Source organism: Gigantopelta aegis, chromosome 7 (assembly GCF_016097555.1).
Source record: "Gigantopelta aegis isolate Gae_Host chromosome 7, Gae_host_genome, whole genome shotgun sequence".
NCBI lineage: Eukaryota > Metazoa > Mollusca > Gastropoda > Neomphalida > Peltospiridae > Gigantopelta > Gigantopelta aegis.
Genome location: NC_054705.1, coordinates 40197358 through 40210689, shown reverse-complemented (window position 1 = coordinate 40210689; position 13332 = coordinate 40197358). Strand labels below are relative to the sequence as shown.

General features: G+C 41.7%; 1 protein-coding gene across 1 annotated transcript; it reads left to right on the top strand.

Annotated features, from left to right (window-relative positions):
* Window positions 1–9880: 9880 nt before the first annotated feature.
* LOC121377652 (syntaxin-like) lies at window positions 9881–12665 on the top strand. Its single transcript, XM_041505723.1, has one exon. The coding sequence runs from the start codon at window positions 10971–10973 to the stop codon at window positions 11874–11876; it is 906 nt and encodes a 301-aa protein (XP_041361657.1). The 5' UTR covers window positions 9881–10970; the 3' UTR covers window positions 11877–12665.
* The last annotated feature ends 667 nt before the right edge of the window (window positions 12666–13332 follow it).

The following is a 13332-nucleotide window of genomic DNA, read 5'->3' as shown; positions in this document are numbered from 1 at the left end:
CCTGCAAGGCTGCTGCCAGCTCGGGCAGGGTCTGGGGCTGTGGTTGTCGCTGTCGGAGGCGTAGGTCCAACTCGTTCCATAGATGCTCAATTGGGTTCAAATCCGGTGATATCGATGGCCAAGGAAGGACATTAATGTTGTTGTTCTGTAGGAAAGCCGTTGTGAGATGTGCTGTGTGAGGCCTGGCATTGTCATGTTGGAACACTGCGTTGGCGTTGGCCATAACTGGAACGATGTGTGGCCGGAGGATCTGGTCAATGTAGCCCTGTGCATTCAGGTTGCCCTGCACGTGGACCAGGTCAGTTCTGCCAGTGTGTGAGATGGCTGCCCACACCATGACACTACCCCCGCCGAATCTGTCCACTTCCTGCACGCAGTTTGCCGCATAACGTTCACCACGACGCCTATACACGCGACATCTTCCATCATGACGTCGGAGCAGAAATCGGGACTCCATCGCAGTTGAGGCCATTGTCGATGAATCTGGCACCACTGCAGTCGGAGTCGATGGTGTTGTGGTGTTAAGATGACACCTCGAACTGGACGTCTGGCACGAATTCCTACCTCACGTAGGCGGTTCCGTACAGTCTGGTCGGATATCCTGTGCAAACCTGGTATTGCTGTGGCTGTGGAGGTGGCAGTAGTCAATCGTTCCCGAAGGTGGCGTACCCGGATGTAGCGGTCCTGCCCGGGGGTAGTGACCCGTGGTCGACCGGATCTAGGGAGGTCACGTGTTGATCCATGTTGCTGGTAACGGTCCCACAGTCTGGAGATGGTGCTTGGGGACACATGGAATGCCCTGGTAATGGCCGTTCTGGATTCGCCTGCGTCTAGTCGGCCGATGGCATTGTTTCTCTGCGGTTCACTGAGACGTGGCATGTCCTGGATTGTCAACTGTCGGCCAGATACAGAGGCCAGGCAAGCGAACACCCTGCACTTTTATACTGTCGGTGTTCATGTTGCACGTGCAGACAACGCACGTGCAGTGGTGACATGGTTTGCACGTGGCTGCGTTTTTGCGAATATTCACATTTTGGAACTTTATTGTACAGTAGCTGCGTTTTATCGAATGTAACCGTGGGAATGTGTTTGGGACATGCAATGACCTTATATTCACAAAGCATGAACCGGTAGGAAACATAAAATCGGAGTTATAACCCATTTGTACCCTTTTGCGTTTCTTTTTTTGAAGAGTATATATACATATATACAGCAGTAACGTGATATGTTTTTTGTTTTCTATTGTTAGTTGATATGACTGCAGACGAGCAGACAGGCAGTCTTACAAAGCTTGAATGCGAAAGTAATCCTCACACCGTCATGCACATAACCACATACCACCTAGCAAACACCTAGTTGAAAGTAGACCATCATGATAACTTCGACAAAACGTCAAATGTGAAATTTGTTTTGATAAGTAAATTTTTGAAAGTAATTTTTGCCTTTGCAAATACCCAGACCAAGATACATATAGTTTTAACTGATGTCAGTAGTCCTTATCAATGACATATCGATTGCATCTTTATAATATGGCACAGAGCAAACTTGCAACACTGGTTATTTGGTGTATGTAGGCATAACTGGGTTTTTTTAAAAGCATGTCTGCAAAAGCTATTTAATGAAATCTATCTAGACCTTGACATGCAATAATAGCCGTTTTTAAATGCAGTGAGCATCTTGTTACAAATATATCCTAATGTCAATGTTTTAATTTGTTTGTTCTTTTATTTCTTAATTTCTTTTTATTTATTTCTAATTATTCTCTTTTTTTATTTTTTAATTTTTTTTAATTATTTCATTTATTTATTTTAAATTACATTTGAGCATGATATTAAATGGTATAAATACTATATATAATACAAAAAAGAATATGATTTTTTAGGTGATCCAACCTTTTGTAAAACATTTTAATAGTTAAAGTTATTTATTTAACGACACCACTAGGGCATATTGATTTATCAATAATCGGCTACTGGATGTCAAATATTTTGTAATTTAGAAATTTAGTCTTAGAGAAAACCCCGCTACTTTGTTCCATTAGTAGCAAGGGATCATTTATATACACCATCCCACAGACAGGATAACACATACCACGGCACATACCAGTCGTGTTGCACTGGCTGAAACGAGATTTTTGTAATAGTGTCTATATTTAGTACAATAATATTGCATTATTGATTGTCCCCCCTCCCTCCAAAAACGTTTTATAAATTAAATCCAGCATAGATATTCCTACATATATGATATTTATGAATGTAAACAATTCGATCATATCCAGCACTTGCCTCAGAAATAAGATTTTCGCGTTAAAAATGCCCTACAATTAAATTAGCACCCTGCCCCATCAAAATCCTAGCTAGAACACTGTATATATATATACAGTTGAATCTTGTTGGCTCGAACCCCGTCGGTGCTCAAGAAAGTGTTCGACCCATCGGGTAGTTCGACCGAACCATTCGGTCAACATCGGATATTTCCGTAACATCAATTATAAAGTTGAATTAGATAGGTGTCAGGACGTTTCAGCCCCAAACCGTTTCGATCCCTAATGCAATATACGGCGATCTAGCGTTCATGTATACAGATATATGCTGTAATTGGTATAGTAACACCGGTAATAATATAAATAAAAGACAAATTTGTAACATTAATTTGTCAAATAACATCCATTGCGAGCATACATACAATAGGCCTACATACATATTATACACCGTGACACGCACACACATAAACATGTACGTCATCGCGTTCATGTAGAATTTCACTGATAAATGATATGGTGATAAAATAAGGAAGCGAAACTTACGTTTAGTTTGTTTAGTATGTTTAGACTTTCATGTTTGTATATTACGTTTTAACATTGTTTCACTAACGATTCAAGCAGTGGAGAGTGATACAAGACAGAAATTACCTAACCCACGATGCTATCACAAACAACTCAGACTAGGTTCAGGAATTATGCATCCATATGTGTTTTTGCTGTTTGTTTTAAATGCTAGAACACTGAGATATGTGTCCAGGACAGCTTGGTTGAACTTTAATGAGATATAAAAAAACGAACATAAAGTTGAACTGAACTGAACTAGAACATGTCTTAATGATGCTACTTTCAATTTACCTACCGGCCTCAGTGGCGCAGTGGTTAAACCATCGGTCTCCAGGCTGGTGGGTACTGGGTTCCGATCCCAGTTGAGGCATGGGATTTTTAATCCAGATACCGACTCCAAACCCTGAGCGAGTGCTCCGCATGGAAAACATTCTTTGTTATCGTACTTAATTTCTGTACACATGTAACCCCTACTGACGTCAAACACCAGTGGTTCCAATTCTAGCCACATGTAAAGCGCCCCTATTATGGGAAGGGTCTACATGGAAATATAATTAAGTACCTAGAACAAATGCAAATTTTTTTATTGTAATTTATCAAATTGTATTTACACAAACAAGAAAATCAGTTCATTTTCATTTTTGGATCATCAAAGCTAAATACAGTTTTGGTTGGTTGGCTCTTATTTATTCTTTAACACTCGGATAATATGTTCAATTAATAATAATAATCACAAAAAGAGAGAAAGAAAGAAAAAAAGAAAGAACGAGAGAAAGAAATTACAATACTTACAATAAAATTTAATAACAAAACACAAGTGACTGAATAATTTGATTTATAAAACAACAACAACCGGGGCCGAAATGACTATGGTTAAGGGGCCGAAATGACTATGGTTAAGGGGCCGAAATGACTATGGTTACGGGGCCGAAATGACTATGGTTAAGGGGCCGAAATGACTATGGTTAAGGGGCCGAAATGACTATGGTTACGGGGCCGAAATGACTATGGTTAAGGGGCCGAAATGACTATGGTTAAGGGGCCGAAATGACTATGGTTAAGGGGCCGAAATGACTATGGTTAAGGGGCCGAAACATCTGGAGCCGAATGTGTAGTGGAGCCGAAATGTCTCGAAAGCATTAGATACATATTATTTGAATCCGGGTCCTTTCGCCCTAAAACCATTTCGAACTTTGCGTTGTTTCACCCTTAGTCCTATTCACCCAGGATTGGTTTGCCCTAAATCTCATTCATACCGAGTCGTTTTGCCCCACAAAATAAATATATTTATTATAGTTTTGAAGTATTTTTTTCTTCTGTTTATTCATTATTCATGACCAAATATTAGGTAATTTTCTATCTTTGGATATTAATGCTTTATCAGCTGTTTACTTTCTGTCAGCTGAAGCTAGGCGAAATCAATATACCGTACTCGGCGTTTTAACCTCAGCTGAGTATGTAGTATATTTAATAAGAAACCACAGCACATCAGTAGTATGCAGTGTGACTGTTCATAAATTAATTATTAATGTGAATACATTGTCTGTATATGGCTTGAGTAAATGATACTGGAAATAAACAAAATTATAATATTATTTTTATCTGTAAATATAAACACGCAATGTGTGACATCTAAAAATCAATGTATATAGGACAAATCAATGAATAAATGTACTTTATTAACAAAATAAAAATTAGTGCGAATCGAAACATGGAGCAAAACGACTCGGTTAGAGGTACGAATTAACCCTGTTCAAAACGACTCGGGTGAACTAGTAATAGGGCGAAATGACCTGTTACCATATTATTTTGGTAACTGCAAACTTAAAAATTTCATCATTGTGTTATATAACAAAATATCAGAGTGAAAGGATTTATTAGAAATTACTCGATTGTGTCATGCAGAAGCCCTTGCCGAAGTGTTGATAGCTGAGTACCTCACCCCTGGTTTCATTGAAAACTGGTAGATGTGTTCAGAGTAACGCTTCCCGCGGAGGCCAATTGTTTGATTGGTATCAAAGTTCATCGAAAAGGCACCGTGACACTAGCTGTACTTGAAATACTTTTGCTGATACCTGCTGGCTGAACACACAACATGACAGGTATGGCAAAGAAAGGATTGCTTGGCTAGTGTCGCGATTCTCTGATCCATCTATAACTCGTTCCACCTAAATTATTATAATCCAAAGGTTGTAATAACCAACTGCGCAAGCGCAGCAATTGTTGGTCCTTTTCGGTGGTTTTCCATTTGATATATGATGGATCACCAGTTCGAGGGAAATATAGCTAATAACACAGACGGGACCGATAATTTAGTTTGAGCGAAGCCTTATAGTCGACTCTGGACATATTTGACCCATCATCAGTTAATATAAGGGTTTACCGGACAAAAAAATCAGGACTTTGTTTTTGGTTCGAGCGTTGCGGTGTGATCGACCCTTCCGAGGTCGAGCCAACGAGATTCTACTGTATATATATATATATATATATATATATATATATAGTCACACACACACACACACACACACATACAATGTGTATATATGTATATAATCACACACACACACACAATGTATATATATATAAACCACACACACACACAACACACACAATGTATATATATATATATATAAAATCACACACACACACACACAATGTATATATATATTCACATGGTGTGGATCAGTTATGTATGAAATAAATATACTGTTCAGAGATTTTGAATCAACAGTAAATGTCTAAAACTTAGATCATGTTAATAGACGTGTCGCGACTCATAAGTCACATCGTGTAGATTGTATTGAAGGACCAGTCATCTGCGACTGATTTTTTTATCGGCCTGACATCATGTAACCCCACCAAACATGTTTGGTCACAGATTACGGCCGGTGTAATGAGCCATGGCTCACGACACGACCGTCCAGTTGAGTTGAGTCGTGTAATGTGATTTAGTGTAGGACACAGTTCTAACTGGAAGGGGAGTAACTCCTTATTAGTCCACAACCGGTCCAACCAGAGGGGACTATAAGTTTAATCTTCGTCGGGACATAGCCCAGTGGTAAAGCACTCGCCAGTTTCGCAGTTGGTCTGGGATCGGTGGCCAATTGGGCTAATTTTCTTTAAAGCCAGTGCACCATGAATGGTATATCAAAGGCCGTGGTATGTGCTATCCTGTCTGTGGGATGGGGTATATAAAAGATCCCAGGGGCAGGATGTAGCTCAATGGTAAAGCTCTCGCTTGATACATGGTCAGTTTGGGATCAATCCCCGTCAGTGGGCCCATTGGGCTATTTCTCATTTCAGCCAGTGCACCACATCTGGTATATCAAAGGCTGTGGTATGTGCTATCCTGTCTGTAGGATGGTGCATATAAAAGATCCCTTGCTGCATTATTTAGCAGGTTTCCTCTAATGACTACTTGTCAGAATTACCACATGTTTGACATCCAATAGCTGATGATTAATTAATCAATGTGCTCCAGTGGTGTCGTTAAACAAAACAAACAAACCAACCATTGTTATTACTGTAAAAGCCATTGACATTTAGCACATTTCTGTGATCCCGCAATTTGCAATTCACAGATTTTGGGTCGGAAGTGTAGGATTGTGAGATTATTAAACTCTGAATGAGACCGGTTTCGGTGGCATCGTGGTTAGGCCATCGGTTTACAGGTTGGTAGGTACTGGGTTCGGATCCCAGTCGAGGCATGGGATTTTTAATCCAGATACCGACTCCAAACCCAGAGTGAGTGCTCCGCAAAGCTCAGTGGGTAGGTGTAAACCACTTGCACCGACCAGTGATCCATAACTGGTTCAACAAAGGTCATGGTTTGTGCTATCCTGCCTGTAGTAAGCGCAAATAAAAGATCCTTGCTGCTAATCAGAAAGAGTAGCCCATGTAGTGGCAACAGCAACAGCGGGTTTCCTCTCAAAATCTGTGTGGTCCTTAACCATATGTCTGATGCTATATAACCGTAAATAAAATGTGTTGAGTGCGTCATTAAATAAAACATTTCTTTCTTTTTTAAACTCTGAATGATTCCGTTTGATCTAGCTGTCATCACCATCCCTCCCCCCACCCACACCCTACCGTTTACACCGCTACCACACCTATTACACCCTGAATGAGGTGCTGTTTAACCTAGTTGTCATCACCATCCATCCCCCCACCCTACCAGCCTCGGTGGTGTTGTGGTTAGGCCATCGGTCTACAGGCTGGTAGGTATTGGGTTCAGATCCCATTCGAGGCATGGGATTTTTAATCCAGATACCAACTCTAAACCCTGAGTGAGTACTCCACACGGCTCAATGGGTAGGTGTAAACCACTTGCACCAACCAGTGATCCATAACTGGTTCAACAAAGGCCATGGTTTGTGCTATCCTGCCTGTGGGAAGCGCAAATAAAAGATCCCTTGCTTCCTGTCGTAAAAAAAGTAGCCTATGTGGTGACAGCGGGTTTCCTCTAAAAACCAGTGTCAGAATGACCATATGTTTGACATCCAATAGCCGATGATAAGATACAAAATCAATGTGCTCTAGTGGCGTTGTTAAATAAAACAAACTGTACTTACTTTCCATCCGCCCACCCACACCCCACAGTTTACACCACTACCACACCTATTACATCCTGAATGAGGTGCTGTTTGACCTAGCTGTCATCACCATCCCTCCCCAACCCACACCTTACAGTTTACACCACTACCACACCTATTACACCCTGAATGAGGTGCTGTTTGACCTAGTTGTCATCACCATCCCTCCCCCCACCCACACCCTACAGTTTCCACCACAACCACACATATTAACTGTATCTGTCAATGCTTGACCTAGTTGTCACCCCACCCCTTCCCCACCTCACCATACCATTTCCATCAATAACCACGCCTGTTAAACCCTGTATATCATCCTGGTTGTCATCCCCCACCCCTTCACCTCTACCACACCTATTAAATACTGTATATCATCAAGTTCTTGACCTAGTTGTCACCCTACCCCTTCACCACCCCACCTCACCATATCCATCACTAACACCTATTAAACCCTGTATACTGGTTGTCATCCCTTACCCCACCCCAGTCCACCCCACCCTACCCCGCCATTTCCACACCTATTAAACCCTGTATACTGGTTGTCATCCCTCACCCCACCCAAGTCCACCCCACCCTACCCCGCCATTTCCACACCTATTAAACCCTGTATACTGGTTGTCATCCCTCACCCCACCCCAGTCCACCCCACCCTACCCCGCCATTTCCACACCTATTAAACCCTGTATACTGGTTGTCATCCCTCACCCCACCCCCAGTCCACCCCACCCTACCCCGCCATTTCCACACCTATTAAACCCTGTATACTGGTTGTCATCCCTCACCCCACCCCAGTCCACCCCACCCTACCCCGCCATTTCCACACCTATTAAACCCTGTATACTGGTTGTCATCCCTCACCCCACCCCAGTCCACCCCACCCTACCCCGCCATTTCCACACCTATTAAACCCTGTATACTGGTTGTCATCCCTCACCCCACCCCAGTCCACCCCACCCTACCCCGCCATTTCCACACCTATTAAACCCTGTATACTGGTTGTCATCCCTCACCCCACCCCAGTCCACCCCACCCTACCCCGCCATTTCCACACCTATTAAACCCTGTATACTGGTTGTCATCCCTCACCCCACCCCAGTCCACCCCACCCTACCTCGCCATTTCCACACCTATTAAACCCTGTATATCACCTAGGGCTTGACCTAGTTGTTTCTCCACTCCACCCATTCCCCACCCCACCCAACAGTTTCCACCACTAACACTGTCACATCTATTAAACTCTTTTAAATTTAATTTTTTTATCAGCCAGAGCTTGACCTAGTTGTTTCCCCACCCCACCCAACAGTTTCCACCACTAACACTGTCACATCTATTAAACTCTTTTAAATTTAATTTTTTTATCAGCCAGAGCTTGACCTAGTTGTTTCCCCACCCCACCCAACAGTTTCCACCACTAACACTGTCACATCTGTTAAACTCTTTTAAATTTAATTTTTTATCAGCCAGAGCTTGACCTAGTTGTTTCCCCACCCCACCCAACAGTTTCCACCACTAACACTGTCACATCTATTAAACTCTTTTAAATTTAATTTTTTTATCAGCCAGAGCTTGACCTAGTTGTTTCCCCACCCCACCCAACAGTTTCCACCACTAACACTGTCACATCTATTAAACTCTTTTAAATTTAATTTTTTTATCAGCCAGAGCTTGACCTAGTTGTTTCCCCACCCCCACCCAACAGTTTCCACCACTAACACTGTCACATCTATTAAACTCTTTTAAATTTAATTTTTTTATCAGCCAGAGCTTGACCTAGTTGTTTCCCCACCCCACCCAACAGTTTCCACCACTAACACTGTCACATCTATTAAACTCTTTTAAATTTAATTTTTTTATCAGCCAGAGCTTGACCTAGTTGTTTCCCCACCCCACCCAACAGTTTCCACCACTAACACTGTCACATCTATTAAACTCTTTTAAATTTAATTTTTTTATCAGCCAGAGCTTGACCTAGTTGTTTCTCCACTCCACCCATTCCCCACCCCACCCAACAGTTTCCACCACTAACACTGTCACATCTATTAAACTCTTTTAAATTTAATTTTTTTATCAGCCAGAGCTTGACCTAGTTGTTTCCCCACCCCACCCAACAATTTCCACCACTAATACTGTCACATCTGTTAAACTCTTTTAAATTTAATTTTTTATCAGCCAGAGCTTGACCTAGCTATTAAAACAGAACTTCCTTGTACCTACATTTTCAAACAAAGTTCTCATGTTCATTACTAAGTGACACCAGTTCTATACATAATTGCTGAGTGGCATGCCTGCATGTGTGTGTGTCTGTGTGTGATTTCCAAACTAATTATAATTATATGAATCAACTTCCAACAGTGAATCACAGCACCAAGGCTTGTATGAACTCACAACATTAACCACATGACAATAATAGTCTATTTATAGCTCAGTCAATTCTCTCATGACAAGGGTGTACAGACTGATCAGTGCTGTGTTCAAAAGAAAACAAGGTGGGAAAAAAACAGTTTTGATGAAATTATAAGGAAATATTTGAAGACAGCTTTCAGCTGTGATCACATGTCGTGCTCCAGTGATTTCTGAAACAGACTTTAAATATTCAACAGCCAGGTAAAGCTGTTGTTTTTATTGATTTTTTGTTGCTGGGATCTCTGTCTGTATGTGTGTGTAAACTGAATGGTCCTACCTTTGTTTCAAATGGGACGGTCTGTGTTTTGTCACAGTTAGGGTCACAGTTGGAATTTTTATGTGTACTGGTGTTGAAGAAGGATTCGCTTCCTCCAGTTGAGTGTGTGTGTAGGTTGTACACATGTCAGTTGGCGTTTGGATATATTTCTCCTGATTGTGTCGTGATCATCATCGAATGTTCAAACCTTCAGAGTGCAACACCTGGCCTCAGGTATGAATCGGTGATCAGTTTACCGGTAGATCGGAAGAGAAATACGGACATAAGAGAATGGAGACAAAGCCAAGGTGAAGAAATAACAGACAAACACAGATGTTATGTAATAACAGAGAGAAGTAGCAGATTAACAGAGAGAAAAGACATGCTTTCTAAGAAAGACAGGAACAGAATAAGATTATAAAATGACAATAACACATGCAGTAATTATAACAGACAGCGATACTGCATAATAAGAGACACTGAGGCAGACCAGCTGAATGAGAGACACCACAACTCGAAGAGAAACAGTGAGACAACCAGAGATTTAAAACAGAATTCAGACAGGCAGTTATGCAGTAAGAGAGACGTCAGTAATACATAATAAAAGACAGTAAGACACCAGTTGAATGAGAGAGGCACCACAAGAGAGACAGTAAAAGGGACACAACCCATGTAGTAAGAGACAACACAGAGAGTGGTACAAAACACTAAGGGATAGGGCAGTAAGAGGGACGCAGCAAAGGACACATAACAGTAATTGGAACACAGTAAGAGGGACACAACACAGTAAGAGGGACATAATGCAGTAAGAGGGACACAACACCATAATAGGGACACAACACAGTAATAGGGACACAGCACAGTAAGAGGGACACAGCACAGTAAGAGGGACACAATGTGTGCTTCAGGAGTGCGAGACCGACTGGCCGAGATGCAGATGATGCAGAAAGAGTCGGGCAGTGTCGCCAAGAAGAAGAAAGGCAAGACGTCCTCCGACAGCGAGGAGGACGTGCAGAAAGTCCTGGCACGGGTGAGTCGGATAGAGAAATCGCTGAAGGATGTCGAGCAGCAGACCGCGACGATGGTGAAACTGCAGTGCGACATTCTGAACAACCCGTTCTGCGACAAGAAGCAGGTGCTGCTGTGCGACCGAACCATCTCCGACATCCAGACGAACTTACAGCTGGTGCGGGGTGACGTGCGCAAACTGGAGGACGAGAATCTTCAGAACCAGAATTCCGGTTTGGTGGACACGGCCGTGGCCCGTGTCAAGGAGCAGCAGGTGAACCGGCTGACCACCGAACTCGCCAAGGCGACGAACCGGTTCTACAAGGGGCAGGCCGACTACATGGACAAGATGAAGCAGCGCGTCAAGAAACAGCTGGCCGTCACTGGTTGCCACGGCAACATGAGCGAGAGCGAGGTCAGCGAGATTCTCGACAATGACTCGTACGCGATCTTCACGCAGAATTTCATATCGGACGTGACAAACACGGAGACGGCGCTGCGCGAAATCGAGGAACGCCAGAAAGAAATTCTGTCGCTCGAGAAAAGTGTTGTTCAAGTCAACGAGCTGTTTAGAGACATGAACATACTCGTCGTCGAGCAAGGGGAGACGATCGACTCCATCGAAGCGAACATTGTTGACGCCAGCGAAAACATAGTCGACGCAAACGTTCAGTTGAAGCGAGCCAACACTTACCAGGCGAAAGCAAGACGGTTAAAGTTCTGTATTGCGGGGATTGTGATAGCAGTCATCGTGATTATCATACTTATCGTCGTTCTCTCACTGTACGCTTAGTAGATTAAAATCAACATGTATGGTATCTGAGTTACTGAGGATAGAGTCGTTTCATTTCATTTATTTCTTTTATACATATTTTTCGTGCTTGTATTCAGTTAAAAAGTCCAAGCACGTTGTTCAAGGCACATGCCTCAGCTATCTGGACAGTCTGTCAGTCATTAGTGAGAGAAGTGTAGTGGCTTTTCACCTACCCACCGAGACATAAACCTCACCCTGGGTGGGAGCTGCATGGTGCCAGTACCAGGATGCGAACCCAGTACCTACTAGTCGGCCATAAGTCTGATGGCTTAACCACTACACACCACCGAGGCTGGTCTAGGACCGAGTCGCATGGATCATGTGTCATGAAATGTACAAATTGTGACAGTTGTTTATTTCATGCTTTCATCAACTCATTCAAGGCTTGAAATTAATTTTGTGTCAAAGTAGGAAGCAATGTTAATGTACGTTGTAGCAAATGTTACAAATTGAGACACAGTTCTGGAAAGTACATGTAGTATGGTAATTAGACAACTAATTACTCTTACAATGTGACGTTTCTTACAGCAACGTGGAATACTTGAGACAAACAGAGATAACCACTTTTGATTTATGTTATAACTCGTGAACAAATGAGGCATTCTGGATATACTAGATCTTAAATATTGTCCAAAATAAGGTGGCAAGCAAAATGTCCTTGTTCAACTGCATGTGCTTAACCTTGTTACGGCTATCAAATCAGTCATTCACATGTCACTACAAGTTTGTAAAACTGGTTATGAAAAGAATATAATGCATTTTGAGTGGCATCTGCTTCCTGTCTTGTGTTAATTTCGACTCCTGAAAATATGTTTGCATAGCTTGCGTGGTGTTTTTTTGTGGGGGGTTTTTTTTTTGGGGGGGGGGGGTTACATATTAAATCTTGGACATGTATGATACAAGTAATACAATTTGCTATGCAAAAAAAAGAAGAAAAGAAATGTATTACTGAATTTGTTTTTACTTTTGCCATAAATAAATAGTTTATACATGTATGTATGTTAAACTACCCTGATTGATCACCAGTGTGCATTAGTTAATTAGGAGATAAACATACTCTGATTTCATTTTCGAGGTAGGTTATCCTGGATTTAACACCACTAAATGTTACATTTAAAACCTCACGCTAATGCGTTTGGTTTTAAATCACATTTAGCGATGTTAAATCCATGATAATTACCTACCTCAAAAATGAAATCAGAGTATGTTTATCTCCATTCTACCATGATTTAAAGGCATACTGTCACGGAATTAAGGACCTTATTTCTCTAAAAATGTATAATAAATAAAAATTGCATTAAATGTTGGAAACCAAATCTAGCTATCACATCACCTTAATTGTACCATGATGGAGTGAAATTCATGTCATCCCACTCAGCAATTTTAGTTTTTGAATTATGGACCATTGCCATAATTCAATTATTTTAACAAAATG

What these genes read in the sequence shown, in the direction of transcription:
- LOC121377652 (XM_041505723.1), top strand. Translation starts at nt 10,971, where the DNA reads ATGTGTGCTTCAGGAGTGCGAGACCGACTGGCCGAGATGCAGATGATG.